The following is a 24,710-nucleotide window of genomic DNA, read 5'->3' as shown; positions in this document are numbered from 1 at the left end:
CTGGGCAAAGCACAAATGAGAGCCAGCTTTGGACCCGCTGTTAGGGCTGCCCACCTGGCCAGGGAGAGCCCATGGCAGGCGGTGGCAGTGGTGTTGCTGTGCAGTGTATAATGTCCTGTTGATGGCACAACCGGGCCTTCCTGCACATGGATGTCGATGGCCGCCATGGGACATCTGTGGACCTATGCACAGGCCCAGGAGGGACAGAGTTCCTCCGCCTGGAGGGGTCTGGGGAAGACTTCTTGGGAGGCCAAGCCCTCGAGCTGTATCTCAAAGGGAGAACAGCCACCTGCCAGAGCTCAGGGTGGGGAAGACCACCCAGGCAGCGAGAGTGATATGTGCAGAGGCATATGTGTGTGGATGTGTGGCCTCGTGGGCCTAGGAGTCCTTTGGTGTGGCTGGGACATGCAATGGGAGGAAGGAGTGAGGAGACGGAGTCAGAGGGTGGCCAGTGTGTGCTGGGGAGCCATGGGAGGGAGGGTGGGCTGTGAGCAGGGAGGGTCAGGGACAGGTGTAAAGAGACCCTCTGGGGCCACATGGGGATACACAGGAGGCCAGGAAGGAGTTGAGGTCCAGGGAGAAAGGTTGAGGGCTGAGCTGGCCCCAGATCCATGGGGCAGAGGAGGACATGGGGCAGAGGGAGTTGAGAAACTGGAGGGTGGGGCTGGGGGATGGCGAAAGCAGGGTCAGAGACCAGTGACTGGGCAGATGGTGGGAGCTGGCCCGATGGGCCAGGCAGAGAAGTGGAGGGGCTGGGCCTGGAGGATGGAGCAAAGGCAGTGGGCAAATCAGGATTTTTCCTGAACAAACGGGTGCGCGTGCATGCATGTGTTTGTGTTATACATATATGTGTATGTGTGTGTATGTACATATACAGTCAGTCCTGATTATTCAGAGTCCATATGTGTGAATTCTCTTACTCACTAAAAGTAGTTGTAACCCCAAATCAATTCTTGCTGTTCTTTCATGGCCACTTACAGACACAGTGTGGAGAAAAATTTTAATCATCTGACACACATGTTCCCCGCCTAGGGTGGAACCAGACAGCATTCTGCCTCCCTGTTTCAGCCTCCACACTATATACGCTGGTGTCCTTTTCACTGTTTAGTTAATGCTACATTTTTTCCTGTTTTTATGCTTTTTGTCAGTGATTATGCCATTTAAAATGGCCTCAGCCAGGCGTGGTGGCTCACATCTGTAATCCCAGCACTTTGGGAGGCCGAGACAGGAGGATCAGACCAGCATGGGCAACATAGTGAGACCCCATCTCCACAAAAAATCAAACAGCCACCTAGCATAATGCTGAAGGGCTGTCTGATGTCCCGAAGCCTGAGATGGTTAATAATTCGTGTGTTTTATCAGCTTTGTTCAGGCATGAGCTACGGTGCTGTTGGCCATGAGTCTGTGGGGAATTCTTATCATTTCAGGTTGCCTTGGGATTCATTTTAATGTAAGCTGGACTTTGTCATGCCAGAAACAAGGCTCGGTCACCATCAGCACAGTTTGCAGTTTTCCACCTCCTCCCAGTTCCTCCATGTGGTTGACCCAGATATCTCCGTTATGCAGCCGCCTCCGGGGGACCACCTCCCTCCCTTTGAGTCAGCCATAGACAGCCTACTTGACGGCCCCACTGGCCCCCACATTCCACTGAACTGTGCGGATGCCACAGTGACCCCCTCTCAGGCACAGCATGACCTCCTGAAGTCAAGCCTGCTTGCTTTGAACCTACCAGTTAAAATCCCCTCAAAATGTTTGGATACCGCCCATTGGCCCCTCACAGCCACGAGCTCCCTGACCAGTGTGCGTGTGTGTGTGTGTGTGTCTGTGTGTGTGCTTGGGATGGGTGGGGAGGTCACCTTTGGGTGTGCGGTGTGCCCCCAGGACCTGTAAGTAATAAAATCTATATTTCCATCTTGGATCTTTCCTCATCATCGAAGGGATCCTCTCCGTCTTAAGGATCACAGATTAAAAGAGTTCAATGCTAATGAATCAACAATACTTATTACATAAGATGTCTTTCAACAGAAACATACATAAAACAAGGTGTATTGTTTTGTTTTGTTTTGTTTTTGAGACGGAGTCTCTCTCTGTCGCCCAGGCTGGAGTGCAGTGGCGCAATCTAGGCTCACTGCAAGGTCTGCCTCCCAGATTCATGCCATTCTCCTGCCTCAGCCTCCCGAGTAGCTGGGACCACAGGCACCCGCCACCACACCCGGCTAGTTTTTTATATTTTTAGTAGGGACAGAGTTTCACCGTGTTAGCCAGGATGATCTCGGATCTCCTGACCTCGTGATCCACCCCCCTCGGCCTCCCAAAGTGCTGGGATTACAGGCGTGAGCCACTGTGCCCGGCCAAAACAAGTTGTATTGATCGGGGAAAATCGTGTGGCCAAAGGCTTGCAGGAAGCCAGTGCTGTTTCCCTTGGGAGCAATGGTAGTGGATGGGTTGATTCAGTGTTCACAGTGACTTTAAGAACATAACTTCCCTGGATGGCAGAGGGAACTGTGTATATATCTTAGGCTGTGTATATATCTTAGGCATTCTGTTTTAAAAGGTTGCTCTCCTTTCCCTAAGAGACCTTTCACATGTGTTTCTGTCCCTTCAGGTTTGTTGATAAGCCGGGGCCCTTTGTGGGACCCTGCGGTCACTGGATCAGGCCCTCAGGTACGTCCTGAAGGGAGCGGGAACAGGCGGGGACTTGGGCGGGACCTGGTGGCTCAGATCCATCTTGGGGTGGCTTCTCCTTACACCTCTTCATTTTTTTTAGTTTTCCAAATTGCATTTGTAATACGTACCCATTGTAGAAAGACAAAATCGTCAAAAAATTCACTAGTGCCTCTGAACAACAAAACAAAAACACACAACTTTTTTTTGAAGACAGGGTAATTTTTTTTTTTTTTTTTTAAGACAGGGTCTAGCTCTGACATCCAGGCTAGAGTGCAATGGTACGATCTCAGCTTACTGCAATCTCCGCCTCCCAGGTTCAAGCAATTCTCGTGCCTCAGCCTCCCAAGTAGCTGGGGTTATAGGCGTGCGTCACCATACCTGGCTAGTTTTTTGTATTTTTAGTTGAGACGGGGTTTCATCATGTTGCCCAGGCTGGTCTCGAACCCCTGGCCTCAACTGATCTACCTACCTCGGCCTCCCAAAGTGCTGAGATTACAGGCAAGAGCCACCATGCCCGGCCATTTTTATGAACAAAAAATAGGCTCACCCTACATACATCTCATTCTACCTCTTGCTTTTTTCACTTAACCCTGGGGCCATCCTTCATGCCCTTCCTTATAGATGCACCACAGCTTTTATCAACAGCTGCACAATGGTCATGGTTTGTCCGCACCGTAACTTGTAAAGCCAATCCCTGTTACTGGGTATTTGCGCTGTCTTGTTGGGGTGTCGGGGGTGTTTGTTTTTCCTGTTGTCTTTGTGCCCCTCCTGAAGAGCTTTGATGCTTTTCTCCAAGCTGGAGGCAGAAATGGACAGACAGAAACAGCTTGTTCCCTCTGGCTCTCTAAGGCTCATTTTTTAATTATTTTTTTTAAATTTATTTTATTATTTTTTTTGAGACGGAGTCTTGCTCTGTCGCCCAGGCTGGAGTGCGGTGGTGCGATCTTGGCTCACTGCAAGCTCTGCCTCCCGGGTTCAAGCCATTCTCCTGCCTCTGCCTCCCAAATAGCTGGGACTACAGGCACCCACCACCATGTGTGGCTAATTTTTTGTATTTTTTTTTTTTTTAGTAGAGATGGGGTTTCACTGTGTTAGCCAGGATGGTCTCGATCTCCTGACTTCATGATCCACCCGCCTCTGCCTCCCAAAGTGCTGGGATTACAGGCGTGAGCCACCGCGCCCGGCTGAATTACTTTAAATCCCTGGGTTCAGATTATGGCTCAGCTGCCCAAGTGACACTCCCCTCCAGTTCTACCTCTGTGAACCTTGGGCCTCGAGGATTTTAAGCTGGTCAACCAGAGGTTGGAGGTGGAGGTGAAGCAGGGCCCACCCTCTTTAAAGATACATGCTAAATATTTATATGCAGGTAGACTGCATTGCTAGCTGGGATTTGCTTTAAAACACTGCAGGCCAGGGGAGGGGTCTTGATGAAACAAGATTGGCTGTGAGGTGATCCTTGTTGAAACTGAGTGATGGGTACTTGGGTGTTCATGCCCTTCTACTGGTGCCTGCGTATGACATTTTCCAAAACTGAAAAACAATTGAAGTCCTCTGGCAATGCCAGGCAACAAGAAAATGGGCACTTTTGCTGAGACCCTCATGCCCCTCAGTCCCCCACCCCTCCATCCTTGGGTGGAGACCCCCAGGATCGGGGTTGGGGGATGCCTCTCAGGCTCTCCCTTGCTGGGGGTTGTCTTGACCACAGAGACCCTGCAGAAGTACCTGAAGGTGGTGATGGCCCTCACGTATGAGGAGAAGCCGCCCTACGTCATGCTGAGGAACACCCTAGAAGCTTTGCTGCAGGATCTGCGTGTGTCTCCATATGACCCCATTGGCCTCCCGATGGTGCCCTAGGTGGAATCCAGGTGGGAAGAGCTTGTGAGGCTTAAGCCTCTCACCCCTTGCCCTCGCCCGATTCCTGCCCCAGGCTCCAGGAGACACTTTCCAGAGGCTGTTCCACGTTCATACCAGGGCCCAGCTTCCCGGGGAGACACTGGGTTTTTCCGCAGGGTCCTTGAACTTCCCGGCCTCCAGGAATGGCAAGTAGCAGAAACCCAGCTCAACTTGGCTTTAAGAAAAGTGGGGATTGATTGGCTGTTGTAGCTAGAAAATTACAAGGGGGAGCTTCAGGCACAACGGGATTCAGGGCCTCAAAAATAGCATCAAGACATTGTTTGTCTCTCGCCATCTTCTGTCCCTTCTTGCATCCATGCCCCCCTCTGTCCTTCCACCCGGCCACCTGTAGTCTCTACTTTCCTTTGGCCTGGCCCCCTTGGCCCCCCCATACACAAAAGGTAGCTGCTCCATGCCTTCGGGTCTCGTTCATAGTGCGCACTACCCCTTCCTGTGGATGACGGACACTCCTCACAGCCAGCAGCTGGGCGTTTGCTTAGTTTCCCAGATTTTTATTTTACCAACAGCGCTGCCTGTGTGCACAGCCCGGCTGCTGGCGCACGCTGTCTGTGGGTGGAGGTATCAGCTTGACAGTGCTGACTAGATGGCTTTACTTCCATCAGCACTTTGTGTAAACATGCAGGAATTTTTACAAGGTCGAAGACAGACTACACAGTAAATTTTGGCAAGGGTGCAGAGATGTGTGCTGAAGAGGAGCTTCTCCAGGCTCCTTTTCTCTCCCCGGAGTAGTCATTTCTCTCATCGGAGTTGGCTGGAACCAAAGCTCAGTGCTTTGTCTGACTTGGCACCACCCTGGGGGCATTTGGCAGTGTCTGGAGACACTTGGTTGTCAGGATGCGGGACAGTGGAGGCCGGGATGCTGCCTGACATCCTGCGACACGCAGCACGGTACCCACCTCTACCACCCCACAAAGAATCCCCCGGCCCCGTGGTCAGCAGCACCACGATTGTGAGATCCTAGTCGCAGGGCATCTTGAACAGCGTCTCCTTTTGGCGGCCTGTCTCCCTGTGCAGCGACGTTCTTCTTGGCACTTGGATTACAAGTGCTTCTGCATTCCCACAACGTTTCCTTACATCTGAGGCTGAAACATGAGCTGACACGTGTGTGTCAAGCGATTCGTGGAGCACCTGTGCACAGAGTGGGCCAGTGGTGAGGGGTGGGGACTCTTTTCTCTGTGGTGGAGTAGCAGGCTCTCTGCCTCAACCAGAGGTGCCGAGAGTAAAGTCATGACCTGTGCCAATCTCCCTCTTTCCCCCACCTCTCCAGCTCGATACACAGCTCCTCCGTGTACCCAGTTATCCAGGCCAGACAGCTCGGGGTCCTCCCCAACACCCTTGCTCCCCCAGCAGCCTCCTCCAAACCTTCGGTCCCGGGTGAGACCGACCACGGGGTCACTTGTCACAGTCTTCTGCTGGCAGCCAGCTCCTCCAGGGCAGGGTCGCGTCTGACTCTGTCATCTCTGCTTTTCTGGCATGGCACAGGGCAGAGGCTTCGTCCTGTTTATCGATGGAGCGAGCCCAGGCTTCCCGTCGTCAGTGCCACTGTGTCTCACAGTGCCTTCCTCACCCAGGGCAAAGGGCGTTTAGAACCCGACACCTGACAACCTCCCAGGGTCTCCACCGTCTCACACCCGCGCGCTCCCTGGAGGCCACTCACTCAGCCCCTTGGTTGGGAACATAACGAGGAGATGGCATTTAAGGAGCCCAGTGATCTTCGAGCACCTTGAAGGTCATCTTGCCTGTGCTCCACAGCAGCTCCTTGCCTTGGCCCGGGCCGAGCTCCCTTCCTCCCCCGTGCACGATGCACCAGCCACACCCCCGCCCCTCTGATTCTAGACCAGGCCAAGCTGGACCCCACCCCGGAACCTTTGCACCTGCCATCCCGAGTTCTGGAAAGCTCCCCTCATCCTGGCTTTATGTACCTGCTGCTTCTCAAGACCCGAGGCCTTCCCCATCCTCCATGAGGCATCCTCACTGCCTCCCCACCCACTTGCTCATCATGTCACCTGTTTTCCACACAGCCCTTGTTCCCATCTGGAGGGAAGCGTGTGTTTAGTGTGTAGTCTCCACCCGCCTCCTCCTCATCCTAAGCCCAGCAGGGGCTCCTCATCCCGTATAGTCATGATGACATCCCCAGTACCTAGAAGATGACATCCCCAGAACCTAGAAGGTGCTTGGCATGAAGTGAAGGCATAGAGGGTGTTCCTTGAATGAATGAGACACTAACAGCATTTTTATTGTCTTCCAGAACTTTCCATTTGCAGTGTGCAACAGAAAAAAAAAATGAAGCAATGTGACTCAAGGCCTGCTGTTTAATCACAGATAAGCTTCTAGAACAAGCCCTGGAATGTGCATTCCTGCCACTGGTTTCAGGTTACTCATCAGTCCTGATTAGCCTCCCGGAGGGCCCCAGTTTCCCTCCCGTGAATGTGAAGTTCCCCATCTTGGTGGCCTGCCCTTCAGCCAGTGTCCTAGCAAAGCTGGATGGGGTTGGGCCGGCCCGCAGGGGGGACCCCTCCTACCCTTGACACCTCTGTGCTTTGGTAATAAATTGTTTTACCAGAGCTTGAGGAGTCAGTTATCTGCAAAAGTTCTTTTGGGGCCCAGGTGCTGTGGCTCATGCCTGTAACCCAGCACTTTGGGAGGCCAAAACTGGAGGATCACTTAAGCCCATGAGTTTGAGACCAGCCTGGGCAACAGGGTGAAACCCATCTCTACAAAAAATACAAAAATCAGCTAGGTGTGGTGGTGGACGCCTGTAGTCCCAGCTACTTGGGAGGCTGAAGTAGGAGGATTACTTGAGCCCAGCAGGTCGAGGCTGCAGCGAGCCATGATTGCACCACTGCACTCTAGCCTGGGCGACAGAGTAAGACCCTGTCTCAAGAAAAAAAAGGAAGAGAGAAGCTAAACCTGCCTCCCTGAATTTTGTCTTGAGTAACTCAGATCATGCATCATACTTTGGAGTGTGGAGAATCTGAGGCCAGGTAAGGAAGGAAGTGCTCTCAGATACCCTGACTCTCCTGTACTGATAAACCCTGCTCAGGAGAAGCGGGTGGGATCAGGAAACCGCTTACCATCTCCTGGCTGAAAGTGGGTGTTTGCACCCCTTTCCAGAAGGGGACATCTGCTAACAATAGGAAACCCCCCCGAACCTGTCCTGCTTAGACCCCTTGTTGCACATGAGTCTGTGAACCCCGAAAATTTGAGATGGGTCCAGTTAATTTAGAAAGTTTATTTTGCCAAGGTTGAGGACACAGGCCGTGACACAGCCTCAGGAGGTCCTGATGACATGGTCAGCGTGGTTGGGGCACAGCTTAGTTTTATACATTTTAGGGAGACTTGAGACATGAGTCACTGTATGTAAGAAGTACTTTGGTTCCATTTGGAAAGGCGGGAAAACTTGAAGCAAAGGCAGGAAGACTCGAAGTGGGGAGGGGGCTTCCAGGTCACAGATGGGTGAGAGATGAACAGATGCATTCTTTGGAGTTTCTGATTAGCCTTTCCAAACTGAGGTGATCAGACATGCATCTATCTCAGTGAGCAGAGGGGTGGCTTTGAATAGAATGGGAGGCAGTTTTGCCCTAAGCTGTTCCCAGCTTGACTTTTATTTATTTTCATTTCACAAGTCTATAAAAGATTAGGGGGGTCAGCTGCCCTTCAGCACCCAAATCAGGTGAGCAGATGGGTCAGCATCACAATATCAACACCGGGTTCCATCCTCTGCCCCTTGGGGCAGTGCCCAGTCCAGTGCCTCAGGGTCCTGGCAACCGCTGTGTCCTCCTCCCTCATCTCTTGAACCAGCACAGCCAGCCCAGGCTGACCCTGCTCAGACAGTGGAAGGAGCCCAGGTCCAGGCCCAGGGAAAGCCTGGACAGTGGCCCCATGTCTCTGAGCCCAGTGTCTTCTGTCTCCAGAGCCCGGGTTTTGAACCTCCGTGGGTTTTGGCAGCTCATCCCCCGAGCTCTGAGAGGAGGGCGTGGTCATCAGGATTAGATGATGATCTCCCGGCACAGGAGACTGGGAGTGGCTCAGGTGCTACCAGGACGTGCAGCTGATGGTGGCTGGAGCCCGTTCTCTGTCCACCACACCCACACCCTGCCCCTTGCCCCAAAATGGAACCGTGGCTTAGATTTAATCAGACATTGGTGGTGGTGGTGGTGGTTTTTTGTTTTAGTTTTTGAGAGTCTTGCTCTGTCGCCCAGGCTGGAGTGCAGTGATGCGATCTCGGCCCACTGCAACCTCCACCTCCTGGTTCAACTGATTCTTCTGCCTCAGCCTCCCGAGTAGCTGGGACTACAGGCGCCCGCCACCTCACCCGGCTAATTTTTGTATTTTTAGTAGAGACTGGGTTTCACCATATTGGCCAGGCTGGTCTCAAACTCCTGACCTTGTGATCCGCCTGCCTTGGCCTCCCAAAGTGCTGGGATTACGGGCGTGAGCCACCACGCCTGGCCTATTATGCCATATTTTTACTAAAACTCTGTCTTTAACTAACCTATCCATTGCGTTATAATTGCCTACAGCTTTCACTACAGGAACATGCCGTGCAGGTGTATAGTCTAGGAGCAATGGGCTATACCGTATAGCCTCGGCATGTGGTAGGCTGTACCATTTACGACTGTGTAAGCACATTCAAGGATGCTCACACGACAGAATCACCTAACCGTGCATTTCTCAGGACATATCCCCACACATGTGGAGATGTGAGGCATGGAAAGCAAGTTCTGCATGAAAGATGCAGTAATGCGCCTCAGCAGATGAGACGTGCAGAGCCCAGAGCAGCGCGGTTAACGCTGTGGCCGGCCGTTCAGGGAACTGGCTCATCTTGCACGTGGTGCGTGTGGTTCCTCCCTAATGCACGTTCCACGGAAGGAGGAGGCAGGAAGTTGGATGTGACCACCGCAAACACCATATTAGGATGTGGGTGGAACGCAGACTGCAGCTGCAAGGACTTTTGTAAGTAAATCCTGCAAAAAGAAGACACAGCTGGCTGCGCACGGTGGCTCACACATGTAACCCCACCACTTTGGGAGGCCGAGGCTGGCGGATCACCTGAAGTCGGGAGTTCAAGACCAGCCTGGCCGACATGGTGAAACCCTGTCTCTACCAAAAATACAAAAATGAGCCAGGCGTGGTGGCGGGCGCCTATAATCCCAGCTACTCAGGAGGCTGAGACATGAGAATCGCTTGAACCTGGGAGACAGAGGTTGCAGTGAGCCGAGATCGCGCCACTGCACTCCAGCCTGGGTGACAAAGTGAGACTGTGTCTCAAAAAAAAAAAAAAATTGAACCTGAAGGAGGGTCCAGACGTGGTTTGGCAGGAGGGAAGGGTGTTTCAGGAGAAGAAACTACACGTGCGAAGTGTCAAGAGCGCAGAGTCCTTGGCCCGGAGGGTTTGGGGAGATGTTGGGTGACACAGGGAAAGGAGGGATCAGGAGAGTCCAGCAGGAGACAGACCATGCAAAGCCTGCAGAGGAAACACGGCCGCTCAGACTGTGGAGGAACTGGATGAGGAGGCATCTGGAAGCAGTCTGGAGTCTGTTGGGAGAGATGGAGGCAAGAGGTGAGGTGGGTTCAGCGACCAGGGAAGAGGTGAGGCCCAGGCATGACCGGGGCCAGGATGGAGAAAAGGGCTCCAAGGTGACCTGTACTTAGGAGGAGGGACAAGTGCTAGTGATTTATGGGATCTGGAGGAGGGAGGGAGGTCAAGGTGGACACCCACACCCGGGTTCTGACATTAAGAGATGGGGCTACCATGTCATCAGAGGGATGGGGCTCTCAACAAGAGAAGTGGGCTTGGAAAGGGAGGTGACAAGTCAGTTATGGCCAAGTTGAGTGGAGCAGTCCTTGGGGCCATCGAGGGGGAGGTGTCCAGCGGGATGTTGGAGGGTAAGAGGCCCACGACACTCACCTGGAGATGAGTCCGTGACGGCGTCTGCAGCCTCCATGCCCAATGCTGCCCTTGCTGCCTTCCTCCTGCAAGACCTCACTCTGGGTGAAGAGACCAGGGCCTGTGAGTGTGGCTGGATGGGGGTGAAGAGGGCAGCAGACTCACCTCCCTGTGCCCTGCTAAGGGGTTGGAGGGGACTGAGGCAGAGAGAGCAGGCCTAGCCCCCAGGACCTCCCTGATACAAGCAGGAACCTCCCCAGCCTGGACATTGGTCCAGAGTTGGGGACTGAACACTGGCCCGTGTGGAATCATCACGATCAACTCAGCCTCTGCCTGGCCGCAGGCCTCTTTAACTGTCCAAGTACCCCCAGGATTGAGATTCTGGGATTCAGCGGTGTATCCTTTGCCCTCTCCACCCCTCCCCTTGGTCCCTGGGGCAGGGCTCACCTGAGGAGGATGAGGCAGAGGCAGAGAAGCAGGATCTTCATAGCCACCTCCCCAACAGCCACCAGAACCACCCCTGTCATGGGCCCTGATTTGCCTGGAAAAGTGGGATAAGGCCCATTCACCTGCTAAACCACACTTCCGAATCCTTCCTCTCTTATTGCAACTTGGTTCTCCAGGCCCTTCCTACATCCCTGGATGCGGGACCTGGTGAGCCCAGGCCTCCCCACCCTATACCCTGACTGTCCACCAGGAATCAGAGAGCTCTGGGCCCCATGGACGTTCTGGGCCTCAAAGGTGAGCCTGAGGTTGGAGCCAAGCCCCCCCTTGGAGGATCAGGGAGCTGTTGGCCCAGGGCCCGGCTGAGCTGGGGGTGACCTTGAAGTAGTCCTGGCTGCTGTTCCCTTCCGCAGCTCCCCACCAATCCACCAGGGCAGAGACGGGGCCGGGCTGCCTTGGGAGGAGCAGCTGCAGTGCAGACCCTCAGCCTCCCAGGTGCAGGAGGGTCCCAGCAGCTGGGGGGGCTCTGTGGGAGGGAGGACAGGACTCAGCAGGGGCCCCCTTCCTGGGACCCAGGTGTCCCCTTTCCCCACTCACAGTGCACGGAGAAGCTGAGAGAGACGCGCTGGGAGCCCAGCGGGTGCCAAGCGTAGCAGGTGAACTCTCCTTCGTGCTCCATTTGAACCCGAGGCAGCTCCAGGACCCCAGGGTCTGAGGGCTGGGAGGGGCCCACGGTCTGTTCCCCCCAGGTCCAGCTCAGCCTGGCTGGGGGGCTGCTGTGGGTGACACAGACCAGGTGCAGGCTTTGGCCCTCCAGGACCCGGAGGGATGTGCCGTTCCCGAGGTTTTCCAGGACTAGGGAAGGAAGAGGCAGAATCATTGTGCAGCTCAGGGCTCAGGGACCCGCCTGCGTGGGGACCCTCCAGACACCTGGGCCCCCAATTTGGCACTGAGAGGCCCTGGCTCCTCTGTCCCCTTTCCTACCTGTCCTGTTTGCTTGGGAAACCATCACTCTCAGGTTCTCTGGAGGATCTGAAATGGAGACAGGGGACCGGCTCTAGACGGACCAGGGACTTCCCTCTGGGTAAAGGGAAGCGTCCTGGACACTGAGGTGGGGGAAGTGGGTGGGATAGAAGGGCAGGGCAGAATCACCCACTGAGTCCCAGACACAAACTGCATGAGGGTCTACACAGGTAAGAAGGTCAGTCCCCGAGGCCTGGGGTTCAAGACCCCCTCAGCTCTGGGACCCTGAGCCCAGCCCCTGTATCCCTCTGCCCTCCCAATGGACTCCAGGCCCCTGCTGGGCACACTCACACTGCACAGAGAGGTCCAGGGCTCGCTGCTGAGAGCCAAGCCTGTTCTCCGCTTGGCAGGTGTAGTGCCCTGAATCCCCAGCCTTCACTCCGGGCAGCTCCAGCCCCAGGGTTCTGGGGCCCCAGGGGTGGGACGAGGAGAGGACTCTGTCCTGCAGGATCCAGCTCAGCGTGGCAGGGGGCTGGCTGTCAGCAGCACAGAGGAGCCGCAGGAACTGACCTTTCTGAACTTCCAGATATATGACGTTTCCCTGGAGTTCCAGGGCTGAAGACAGGGAAAGGGAGAGGGTGGGGGTGGAGAGAGAGAATGGGTGGGGGGGGCTGCAAAGAGGACCACATCCCCTCACCCCCCTGAAGCCTTTTCATCCCTAAAGAGGACTGGCCCAGCCCCAGCCCAAAGGCCCTCAGTACCTGACGTGTTGTCATGTGAAATGCTGATAATAAGGTCTTTGGGGGCGTCTGCAACAAGATTGTGAGCTGGCTTCAGGGAGGGACAATTTGTTCCTCACACCTGGAAAAAACTCCCTCAGGGAAAAGAAAGTGGGAACATCCCAGGATGGACAAGTGACAACCAGCTCCAGGGCTCACACATGTGGACAGAGGATCAGACGCCATTCCCATCCCCCTCCCAGGGCTGAGCCGGCATCCTGGGACCCCACAGCTTCCTCTCCCTGGATGCTCCTGAGCTGGGAGCCGCTCACTGTCCCGCTGGGCTCCTCCACCTCCCAACCCACCGGGGCTGTCTGCACGCCCCACCCTCCCAGGCCACACTCACAGGCCAAACGGAGTCCGAAGGTCCTCTGTGCGCTCACACCCTTTCTGGAGAAGTCCACATGGCAGGTGAGGTCGGTGTCGTGGTCCTGGGGGCTGGGTGTGAAGCTGAGCACTGAGAAGTGGGAGGTGCTTGGTCTGGTTCTTCTGGGGGAGAGGGCAGCCCCCGTCCAGGAGAAAGAAGGGGCTGGACATTTCTTGAAAGCCCAGTTAAACACACAGATGACCGTCACCGGCTGCCCGGGCTCCAGGGTCTCGGGGGTGTAGACATCAGGCTTCTGAGTCAGGGCTGGGGCAGAGACCGGGGTGGGGAATTCTTGTGCTGCAGGGGTCCCTGAGAGCCCTCTCTGCTCAGCCCATAGCCTGTCCCCAGGGTCCCTCCCCAGTGTGACAGGCAGGGGTTCCCACCCCATTCCATACCTGTTACTTTTAGAACACATTGTTCACGAAACTATGTCTCACACGGCTTCCTCTCTCCACCCGAAAGAAGTACCATGCCTCATCCTCCCTCTGCGCGTCTCTGATCACCAAGGAGCAGCTCCCTTTGCCGGGATCCCCAGTGAGCTGGAATCGGTCCCGGGTGCTCATTTCCACCTCTCGACTCTGGTTGTTTGTGGCCACAGGAGCACGCGTCTTTGGGCTGGTCCATCGTTTGAACCAGTAGCCATAAGCAGCAGTAGACTCGTCCCAGCCATCCCGGGGGTAGGAGAGGTTGCAAGACACGATGACACACAAGCCCTCCGGCACCGGCACCTGCCTCTGCACTTGAAGACTGTAACTGGGATCCTTGTTCAGGGACCCTGGGGAGATGCAGAGGCTCAGCGGCAGCCCCAGCCCCTGCCTGGGACCCCCAGCCACCGACCCACTCACCCGCCCCCAGCACGGGCAGCAGCAGGGGCAGCAGCAGCATCTCTGGGCTCTGGGGCTGGGCCTGTCCCAGGACCATCTGGCTTCTGGGCCAGCCTGGCTGGGAAGGAAACTCCTCCAGCAGGAAGCCTGGTGGAGGGGCAGTGACCATCCGCAGAGGAGGAGCCTCGGGAACCGCTATGTCCTGAAAGCTCGCCTCCCAACTTCTCCTTTCACAGGGGAAGCAGCAGGGCAGAGGGCATGAGGACCAGCCCCAAACCAGGAAGGAGCCACCCTGGCCAGCCTCGGAGGTGGGCAGTGCTAGGAGGGGACTGTCAGGGGACACAGGTGAGTCATGGCTGCAGGTGAGGTGATGGATGCAGAGTCTCATTCATTCATTCATTCATTCATTCTCCAGGCAAAATCTACTCCATGCAGTGGGGGGAGGCAAAGAAGACATGACCATCCAATCCCTGCCCACAGGATCCTCACCTCCACTTATGTCAACTCAGGGTCCCCGGGCTCCCCAAAGGCACTGAGCTCCCCTGCCTGTTGTAGGGCCGTCTCTGCAGCTTACACCAGGCTCCCAGCTCCACAGGGAGAAGGGGGCGATTACATAAGACCCCAGTGAGCTCAGGGGGCCTCATGCTTGGGGTTTAGTGCTCTGAGGTTGCCCCCTGGACATTCTTAATAATTTATCTTTTGATCTGTGTTTTGTAAATGAGGTCTAATTGGTTCGTGGAGCCCCCACTGGGGAACTTGGACCTTACATCACAGGGTCCCAGCTCCATCACCTCCCCACCCTGATGCCCAGACTAGTTTGTGGCTCAGCCCAGCCCCAATTACCACCTGGGCATAGAGGGGGGTCTGGGTTGTACAGACTCAAGGGCAGGGGCCCCAGCACCTCCCGATTCCCCAAGGCTGAGGATTTGGACATTAACTAGCAAATTTAAAACTCCATGAACAAAATGTGGTTTATTCATTTAATGGAGTATTATTCACCCCTAAAAAAGAATTACGTTGTGACACCTGCCACAGCATAGATGGTCCTGACAGCATTATACTAAGTGAAAGAAACCAGACAATATTGCATGATTCTGTTCATCTGATATGACCAGAAGAGGCAAATGTAGAGACAGGAAGTAGATTTGTCATTTTGGGGGCCTGGGGGGAGGGAAGAATGGGAAGTGACTGTTTAATGGGTACTTGGTTTCTTTTTTCAATGATGGAAAAGTTCTGCAACTAGATGGAGCTGATGGTTGCACAAGAATGTGAATGTACTTAGTGCCAATGAAATGTACACTTTTTTTTTTTTTTTGAGTCTCACTTTGTCACCCAGGCTGAGTGCAGTGGCGCGATCTCGGCTCACTGCAACCTCTGCCTCCCAGTTTCAAGCAGTTCTCATGCCTCAGCCTCCCGAGTAGCAGGGATTACAGGCATGCACCACCATGCCCAGCTAATTGTGCACTTTAAAATGATGAAAGTAGGCCAGACGCAGTGGCTCATGCCTGTAATCCCAGCACTTTGGGAGGCTGAGGCGGGTGGATCACCTGAGGTCAGGAGTTCGAGACCAGCCTAGCCAACATGGCGAAACCCCGTCTCTACTAAAAATACAAAAATTAGCAGGGCATGGTGGCGCTCACTTGTAGTCCCAGCCACTCAGGAGACTGAGACATGAGAATTGCTTAAATCCGGGAGGCAGAGGTTGCAGTGAGCCGAGATCCGTCACTGCACTCCAGCCTGAGCAAGAGAGTGAGACTCCATCTAAAAATAAATAAATAAATAAAAAATAAAGTGGTTAAAGTAGTAGGTTTGTGTTATGGGTATTTTACTACAATTTATATTATTTTTAATTAGCAAATAATAATAATTATATATGTTTATGGATACGATTTGATGTTTTGCTAAATGGATTTACAAAAACATAACCCAACTTTATGCTACATATAAGAAAGTTACTCACTTGGAAAGACATATACACTGAAAACAAAGAGATTGAAAAAAATATTCTATGCAAACAGAAACCAAAAAAAGACAAGCAGGAGTAGTTATACTTACTCCAGATAAAACAGACTTAAAAGGCCAGGTGCGGTGGCTCACGTCTATAATCCCAGCACTTTGGGAGGCCGAGGCGGGTGGATCACGAGGTCAGGAGATCAAGACCATCCTGGCTAACACGGTGAGATCCCATCTGTACTAAAAATACAAAAAATTAGCTGGGCGTGGTGGCAGGCGCCTGTAGTCCCAGCTACTCAGGAGGCTGAGGCAGGAGGATGGCGTGAACCCGGGAGGCAGAACTTGCAGTGAGCCAAGATTGCGCCACTGCACTCCAGCCTGGGCGACAGAGCAAGACTCCGTCTCAAAAAAAAAAAAAAAAAAAGAGAGACTTAAAAAAAAACAAAAACAGACTTTAAGTCATTGTATAATGATAAAAGGGTCAATTCAGCAAGAAGATATAACTTTATGTAACTAAATTTATATGCACCTCACACTGGAGCACACATAAGGGGAGAGACAGACTCCAATACAATAGTAGTTGGAGACTTGAACACCACATTGAACACTCTCAGCATTAGACAGATCATCTGGACAGAAAATTAGCAAAGAAACTTTGGATTTAAACTGCATTTTAGACCCAAGGGACCTAAGAGATGTTTGCAGAACATCTTATCCCACAGCTGAAGAACGCAGTCTTCTCTTTGGCACATGAAACATTCTCCAGGATACACCATATGTGAGGCTATGAAAGAAATCTAACATATTTATAGAAATTGAAATCATATTAAACATCTTCTCAGACCACAATGGAAGTGAAACTAGAAATGATTAATAAGAGGAACTTTGGAAGATGTACAAATATATGGAAATTAAGCAGCATGCTCCTGAATGACCACTGGGTCAAGGAAGAAATTAAAAAGAACATCAAGACGCTTCTTGACGCCGGGAGCGGTGGCTCATGCCTGTAATCCCAGCACTTTGGGAGGCCAAGGTGGATCACCTGAGGTCAGGCATTGGAGACTAGCCTGACCAACATGGTGAAACCCTGTCTCTACTAAAAATACAAAAAAAAAAAAAAAATTTGCCGGGCATGGTGGCATGTACCTGTAATCCCAGCTACTCGGGAGGCTGAGGCAGGAGAATCACTTTAACCTGGGAGGCGGAGGTTGCAGTGAGCTGAGATGGTCCCATTGCAATCTAGCCTGGATGACAAGAGTGAGACTCTGTCTTAAAAAAAAAAATTATTGAAATGAGGATGGAAATACAGCCTACCAAAACCTATGAGATACAGCAAAAGCTGTGCCAGGAGTGAAGTTTATAACAACAAATGCCTCTTTCAAAAAAAAAGATAGAAGAATTCAAATACACAACATTAACAGTGGACCCCTGGCCGGGCGCGGTGGCTCACGCCTGTAATCCTGGCACTTTGGGAGGCCGAGGTGGGTGGATCACCTGAGGTCAGGGGTTCAAGACCAGCCTGGACAACATGGTGAAACCCCATCTCTACTAAAAATACAAAAATTAGCTGGGTATGGTGGCACACCTGTAATCCCAGCTACTCAGGAGGCTGAAGCAGGAGAATCACTTGAACCTGGGAGGTGGAGGTTGCAGTTAGCTGAAACTGTGCCACTGCACTCCAGCCTGGGCAACAGAGTGAAACTGCATCTCAGAAAAAAAAAAAAAAAAAATGGACCCCAAGGAACAAGGAACCAGAAAAGCAAGAATAAACCAAAATTAGTACAAGGAAGGAAATGGCCAGGCATGGTGGCTTGCGGCTGTCATCTCAGCATTTTGAGAGGCCGAGGTTGGAGCATCGCTTGAGACCAGGAGTTAGAGACTAGCCTGGGCAACATAGGGAAGCCCCAACTCTACAAAAATTAAAAATTACCAGGCACGGTGCCATGTGCCTGTGGTCCCAGGTACTTGGGAGACTGAGGCAAGAGGAGCACTTGAGCCAGGGAGGTCAAGGCTGCAGCGATCTGTGATCACACCACTGTACTCCACCCTGGGTGATAGACTGAAATCCTGTCAAAAACAAAAAAGCAAAAGCAAACCTCAGCGCATGTCACTAAGAGCTCCCCCAGCCACCTCTGTCAAGGCGCGGGGGCCTCAGCTCACCATTGGGTACTGCATTTACCCAGTGCTTTAGCCACAACTCTTTTCTTTTTTTTCTTTTTTTTTTTTTGAGACGGAGTCTCAGCTCTGTCTCCCAGGCTGGAGTGCAGTGGCGCGATCTCGGCTCACTGCAAGCTCTGCCTCCTGGGTTCATGCCATTCTCCTGCCTCAGCCTCCCGAGTAGCTGGAACTACAGGCACCTGCTACCACGCCCGGCTAGTTTTTTGTATTTTTAGTAGAGACGGGGTTTCACCGTGTTGGCCAGGATGGTCTTGACCTCCTGACTTCACGATCCACCCGCCTCGGCCTCCCAAAGTGCTGGAATTACAGGCGTGAGCCACCACGCCCGGCCTCTTTTTTTTTCTGTTTTTTTGAGACGGAGTCTTGCTGTGTCACTCAGGCTGGAGTGCAGTGGCGCGATCTCGGCTCACTGCAAGCTCCACCTCCTGGGTTCACGCCATTCTCCTCCCTCAGCCTCCCGAGTAGCTGGGATTACAGGTGCCCACCGCCACGCCTGGCTAATTTTTTTGTATTTTTAGTAGAGACGGGGTTTCACTGTGTTAGCCAGGATGGTCTCGATTTCCTGACCTCATGATCCATCCGCCTCAGCCTCCCAAAGTGCTGGGATTACAGGCGTGAGCCACCGCACCGGTCAGCCACAACTGTTTTCTACCCAGAGACACGTCGCCACTAACCTGAAGCCTTAATGATTCAACCCAGTGAATAAAATACTGGGGAAAAAAATAAATTAATTTAAAAGTGCACACCACAGTGGAACAAGGTAAGCTTCAAAAGACATCTGCCATTCCAACCCCACAGGAGATGATGAACTTGATCACCGTCTTACTGAGCACATTGCCGCTGCAGCCAGCAACTGAGAAGCCAGCGCACAAGGACTCTCTACAACCAAGGAACTCATACAGAACCTTCATCCCTGAAAGCACCAAGACCTGAATTAAGCTCCAATAAACTATAAACATTAAAATCAGGCTGGATGTGGTGGCTTATGCCTGTAATCCCAGCACTTTGGGAGGTTGAGGTGGGCAGATTACTTGAGGTCAGGAGTCCGAAACCAGCCTGGCCAACATGGTAAAACCCCTTCTCTACTAAAAATACAAAAATTAGCCAGGCCTGGTGGCACACATCTGTCATCCCAGCTACCTGGGAGGCAGAGGTTGCAGTGAGCCAAGATCGTGCCACTGCACTCCAGCCTGGATGAAAGAGCAAGATGCAAGACTCTGTCTCAAAAAAAAAAAACATTAAAAATCACATCCTTGGCCAGGCGCAGTGGCTCATGCCTGTAATCCCAGCACTTTGGGAGGCCAAGGCAGGTGGATCACTTGAGGTAAGGAGTTCGAGACCAGCCTGGCCAACATGGTGAAAATCCATCTCTATTAAAAATACAAAAATTAGGCCGGGCACAGTGGGTCACGACTGTAATCCCAACACTTTGGGAGGCCGGGGTGGGAGGATCATGAGGTCAGGAGTTCAAGACCAGCCTGACCAGCATGGTGAAACGCCATCTCTACTAAAAATACAAAAAACAAGCCAGGCATGGTGGCGTGCGCCTGTAGTCCCAGCTACTCGGGAGGCTGAGGCAGGAGAATTGCTTGAACCTGGCAGGTGGTGGTTGCAGTGAGCTGAGGTCATGCCACTGCACTCCAGCCTGGGCGACAGAGTGAGACTCTGTCTCAAAAAAAAAAAAAAATTCAACTCAATATGGATCAAAGACTTAAATCTAAGTCCTGAAATCAAAAAATTCTAGAAGATAACCTAGGAAAAACTCTTCAGGACATTGGTCTAGGCAGCGGTATGTATACCATTGTCATGGAATATTACTCAGCCATAAAAAAAGAATGAAATAATATCTTTTGCAGCAACTTGGACGGAGCTGGAGGCCATTTTTCTAAGTGAAATAACTCAGGAATGAAAAATCAAATGCCATTATGTTCTCACTTTTAAGTGGGAGCTAAGCTATGGATACATAAAGGCATACAGAGATCATGGACTATGATCTCATGGAGGCAGAGAGTAGAATAATAGTTATCGGAACCCTAGAAGGATGCATGGGTGAGTAGGTGGGGAATGAAGAGGTCTGTCTAACAAATATACGGTTATATAGAAGGAATAGTTCTTATGTTTAATAGCAGAGTAGGGTGACTATAGTTAACAGTAACATATTGTAGTGGTGGCTCATGCCTGTAATCCCAACAATTTGGGAGGCTGAGACAGGCAGATCGCTTGAGCCTAGGAGTTTGAGACCAGCCTGATCAACATGGTAAAACTCCATCTCTATCAAAAACAAAGTACAAAAATTAAGTGGTAGTGCACACCTGTAGTCCCAGCTGCTCGGGAGGCTGAAGTGGGAGGATTGCTTGAGCTTGGGGAGGTCGAAGCTGCAGTGAGCCGTGATCTCACCACTGCACTCCAGCCTGGGTGACAGACAGACCCTGTCTTTTTTTTCTTTTTCTTTTTCTTTTTGAGATGGAGTCTCTCTCTGTTGCCCAGGCTGGAGTGCAGTGGTGCAATCTCAGCTCACTGCAAGCTCCACCTCCCGGGTTCACGCCATTCTCCCACCTCAGCCTCCTGAGTAGCTGGGACTGTAGGCACGTGCTGCCATGCCCAGCTAATTTTTTGTATTTTTAATAGAGATGGGGTTTCACCGTGCTAGCCAGGATGGTCTTGATCTCCTGACCTTGTGATCCGTCTGCCTTGGCCTCCCAAAGTGCTGGGACTACAGGCGTCAGCCACAGCGCCCAGCCTGAGTGACCCTGTCTTAAAAAATAATAATAACGTATTGTTTTTTTCAAAATAACTAGAAAAGATGATTTGAAATGTTCCCAACAATAGAAATAATAAATGTTTGAGGTGACAGATATTCAAATACCCTGACTTGATTATACCATATTCTATGCATGGCACAAAATATCACATATACCCCATAAATATGTACAAATATCACATATTAATAAAAATACTTTTTAAAAATCAACAAGCCAGGGCTGGGCGCAGTGGCTCACGCCTGTAATCCCAGGATGTTGGGATGCCAAGGCAGGTGGATCACCTGAGGTCAGAAGTTCAAGATCAGCCTAGTCAACATGGTGAAACCCCATCTCTACTAAATATACAAAAAATTAGCTGGGCATGGTGCTGGGCACCAGTAATCCCAGCTACTCAGGGGGCTGAGGCAGGAGAATCGCTTGAACCCAAGAGGTGGAGGTTTTAGTGAGCCGAGATCATGTCATTGTGCTCCAGCCTGGGCAACAAGAGCAAAACTTCATCTAAAAAAAAAAAAAAATCAACAAGCCAGACACAGTGGCTCACGCCTACAATGCCAGCATTTTGGGAGGCTGAGGCAGGCAGATCACCTGAGGTCAGGAGTTTGAGACTAGGCTGCTCAACATGATGAAACCCCATCTCTACTAAAAATACAAAAAATTAGCTGGGCATGGTGGTGGGTGCCTGTAGTCCTACTCGGGAGGCTGAGGCAGCAGAATCACTTGACCTTGGGAGGCGGAGGTTGCAGTGAGCCAAGATTGCACCACTCCCCTCCAGCCTGGGCGACAGAGTGAGACTGTCTCAAAAATAAAAATAAAATGGCCAGGCGCAGTGGCTCATGCCTGTAATCCCAGCACTTTGGGAGGCCAAGGTGGGCAGATCACAAGGTCAGGAGATCGAGACCATCCTGGCTAACATGGTAAAACCCTGTCTCTACTAAAAATACAAGAAAAAAATTAGCTGGGCGTGGGGGTGGACGCCTGTAGTCCACCCCCACGCCTGTAGTCCCAGCAACTCAGGAGGCTGAGGCAGGAGAATGGTGTGAACCCGGGAGGTGGAGCTTGCAGTGAGCTGAGATCCCACCACTGCACTGTAGCCTGGGGGACAGAGCAAGACTCCATCTCAAAAAAATAATAATAATAAAAATAAATAAATAAAAATCAACAAAGGAGAAAGGTTCATAGGACAGGATCCAGAAGAGACCATATGTGGGATTCCAGTTGTCCTTCCCCAGTGAAGTCATACAGAAAGCACTTAATGCTTGAAGCAAAGATGAGTGACAACATACACCAAGTATTGCCACCCAGGGAAGCTCACCTGAGCCTCGGCATTCAGAGTTTTTACTGGGGGTTGGTCACGTAGATGCAGCTGACTGCCTGTGTGGCTGACCTAGTTTTTGCCCTCTGTGGAGGTACAGCAATAATATATGGTGCAAAGCCCCCACCATAAATCACTGTGTTCTTGTAGACTCTTCCAGTGTCTCATGGCCCCCTGGAGAATGAATGAATGAATGAATGAATGGGACTCTGCATCCATCACCTCACCTGCAGCTGTGACTCACCTGTGTCCCCTGACAGTCCTCTCCTAGCACTGCCCACCTCCAAGGCTGGCCAGGGTGGCTCCTTCCTGGTTTGGGGCTAGTCCTCATGCCCTCTGCCCTGCTGCTTCCCCTGTGAAGAGAGAAGTTGGGAGGCGAGCTTTCAGGACATAGCGGTTCCCGAGGCTCCTCCTCTGAGGATGGTCACTGCCCCTCCACCAGGCTTCCTGCTGGAGGAGTTTCCTTCCCAGCCAGGCTGGCCCAGAAGCCAGATGGTCCTGGGACAGGCCCAGCCCCAGAGCCCAGAGATGCTGCTGTTACCCCTGTTGCTGCTACCCCTGCTGCTGCCCATGCTGGGGGCTGGTGAGTGGGTCGGTGGCTGGGGGTCCCAGGCAGGGGCTGGGGCTGCCGCTGAGCCTCTGCATCTCCCCAGGGTCCCTGAACAAGGATCCCAGTTACAGTCTTCAAGTGCAGAGGCAGGTGACGGTGCCGGAGGGCCTGTGTGTCATCGTGTCTTGCAACCTCTCCTACCCCCGGGATGGCTGGGACGAGTCTACTGCTGCTTATGGCTACTGGTTCAAACGATGGACCAGCCCAAAGACGGGTGCTCCTGTGGCCACAAACAACCAGAGTCGAGAGGTGGAAATGAGCACCCGGGACCGATTCCAGCTCACTGGGGATCCCGGCAAAGGGAGCTGCTCCTTGGTGATCAGAGACGCGCAGAGGGAGGATGAGGCATGGTACTTCTTTCGGGTGGAGAGAGGAAGCCGTGTGAGACATAGTTTCCCGAACAATGCGTTCTTTCTAAAAGTAACAGGTATGGAATGGGGTGGGAACCCCTGCCTGTCACACTGGGGAGGGACCCTGGGGACAGGCTATGGGCTGAGCAGAGAGGGCTCTCAGGGACCCCTGCAGCACAAGAATTCCCCACCCCAGTCTCTGCCCCAGCCCTGACTCAGAAGCCTGATGTCTACATCCCCGAGACCCTGGAGCCCGGGCAGCCGGTGACGGTCATCTGTGTGTTTAACTGGGCTTTCAAGAAATGTCCAGCCCCTTCTTTCTCCTGGACGGGGGCTGCCCTCTCCCCCAGAAAAACCAGACCAAGCACCTCCCACTTCTCAGTGCTCAGCTTCACACCCAGCCCCCAGGACCACGACACCAACCTCACCTGCCATGTGGACTTCTCCAGAAAGGGTGTGAGCGCACAGAGGACCGTCCGACTCCGTGTGGCCTGTGAGTGTGGCCTGGGAGGGTGGGGCGTGCAGACAGCCGGTGGGTGGGGAGGTGGAGGAGCCCAGGGGGACAGTGAGCGACTCTCAGCTCAGGAGCATCCAGGGAGAGGAAGCTGTGGGGTCCCAGGATGCCGGCTCAGCCCTGGGAGGGGGATGGGAATGGCGTCTGATCCTCTGTCCACATGTGTGAGCCCTGGAGCTGGTTGTCATTTGTCCATCCTGGGATGTTCCCACTTTCTTTTCCCTGAGGGAGTTTTTTCCAAGTGTGAGGAACAAATTGTCCCTCCCTGAAGCCAGCTCACAATCTTGTTGCAGACGCCCCCAAAGACCTTATTATCAGCATTTCACATGACAACACGTCAGGTACTGAGGGCCTTCGGGTTAGGGCTGGGCCAGTCCTCTTCAGGGATAAAAAGGCTTCAGGGGGGTGAGGGGGTGTGGTCCTCTTTGCAGCCCCCCCCCCATTCTCTCTCTCCACCCCCACCCTCTCTCTTTCCCTGTCTTCAGCCCTGGAACTCCAGGAAAACGTCATGTATCTGGAAGTTCAGAAAGGCCAGTTCCTGCGGCTCCTCTGTGCTGCTGACAGCCAGCCGCCTGCCACGCTGAGCTGGATCCTGCAGGACAGAGTCCTCTCCTCGTCCCACCCCTGGGGCCCCAGAACCCTGGGGCTGGAGCTGCGTGGGGTAAAGGCCGGGGATTCAGGGCGCTACACCTGCCGAGCGGAGAACAGGCTTGGCTCTCAGCAGCGAGCCCTGGACCTCTCTGTGCAGTGTGAGTGTGCCCAGCAGGGGCCTGGAGTCCATTGGGAGGGCAGAGGGATACAGGGGCTGGGCTCAGGGTCCCAGAGCTGAGGGGACCTAAAGCCCCAGGCCTCGGGGACTGACCTTCTTACCTGTGTAGACCCTCATGCAGTTTGTGTCTGGGACTCAGTGGGTGATTCTGCCCTGCCCTTCTATCCCACCCACTTCCCCCACCTCAGTGTCCAGGACGCTTCCCTTTGCCCAGAGGGAAGTCCCTGGTCCGTCTAGAGCCGGTCCCCTGTCTCCATTTCAGATCCTCCAGAGAACCTGAGAGTGATGGTTTCCCAAGCAAACAGGACAGGTAGGAAAGGAGACAGAGGAGCCAGGGCCTCTCAGTGCCAAATTGGGGGTCCAGGAGTCTGGAGGGTCCCCACGCAGGCGGGTCCCTGAGCCCTGAGCCGCACA

At 53.0% G+C, this 24,710-nt stretch overlaps 3 protein-coding genes across 5 annotated transcripts in view; 2 read left to right on the top strand and 1 right to left on the bottom strand.

Moving 5' to 3' along the window:
- VRK3 (VRK serine/threonine kinase 3) overlaps positions 1–7,145 on the top strand; it is a 48,771-nt gene extending 41,626 nt beyond the window's left edge. For all 3 annotated transcript variants that reach the window (XM_003814357.7, XM_003814358.6, XM_055103367.2), the window contains exons 13-15: positions 2,606–2,664; positions 4,373–4,532; positions 6,830–7,145. In XM_003814357.7, coding sequence (XP_003814405.3) covers positions 2,606–2,664; positions 4,373–4,521 — 208 coding nt within the window. In that variant the 3' untranslated portion in view covers positions 4,522–4,532; positions 6,830–7,145. The remainder of the gene's footprint in view (positions 1–2,605; positions 2,665–4,372; positions 4,533–6,829) is intronic.
- Positions 7,146–9,984: 2,839 nt separating this feature from the next.
- On the bottom strand, positions 9,985–18,754 carry SIGLEC16 (sialic acid binding Ig like lectin 16). The gene is given in 11 exon segments (XM_034945341.3): positions 9,985–10,119; positions 10,493–10,572; positions 10,919–11,012; positions 11,513–11,770; positions 11,900–11,947; positions 12,230–12,493; positions 12,640–12,687; positions 13,004–13,288; positions 13,420–13,431; positions 13,434–13,799; positions 13,870–18,754. Coding segments are annotated over 11 exon segments (1,872 nt in total). The 5' UTR covers positions 14,237–18,754; the 3' UTR covers positions 9,985–10,069.
- Positions 14,066–24,710, top strand: part of SIGLEC11 (sialic acid binding Ig like lectin 11) — a 31,996-nt gene continuing 21,351 nt past the window's right edge. The window contains exons 1-7 of the mRNA XM_003814348.6: positions 14,066–14,193; positions 18,778–22,636; positions 22,707–23,090; positions 23,222–23,506; positions 23,821–23,868; positions 24,013–24,276; positions 24,559–24,606. Coding sequence (XP_003814396.4) covers positions 22,474–22,636; positions 22,707–23,090; positions 23,222–23,506; positions 23,821–23,868; positions 24,013–24,276; positions 24,559–24,606 — 1,192 coding nt within the window. The 5' untranslated portion in view covers positions 14,066–14,193; positions 18,778–22,473. The remainder of the gene's footprint in view (positions 14,194–18,777; positions 22,637–22,706; positions 23,091–23,221; positions 23,507–23,820; positions 23,869–24,012; positions 24,277–24,558; positions 24,607–24,710) is intronic.

The sequence above is a fragment of the Pan paniscus genome, chromosome 20, assembly GCF_029289425.2.
Source record: "Pan paniscus chromosome 20, NHGRI_mPanPan1-v2.0_pri, whole genome shotgun sequence".
Classification (NCBI taxonomy): domain Eukaryota; kingdom Metazoa; phylum Chordata; class Mammalia; order Primates; family Hominidae; genus Pan; species Pan paniscus.
This window is presented reverse-complemented; position numbering and strand designations above follow the sequence as displayed.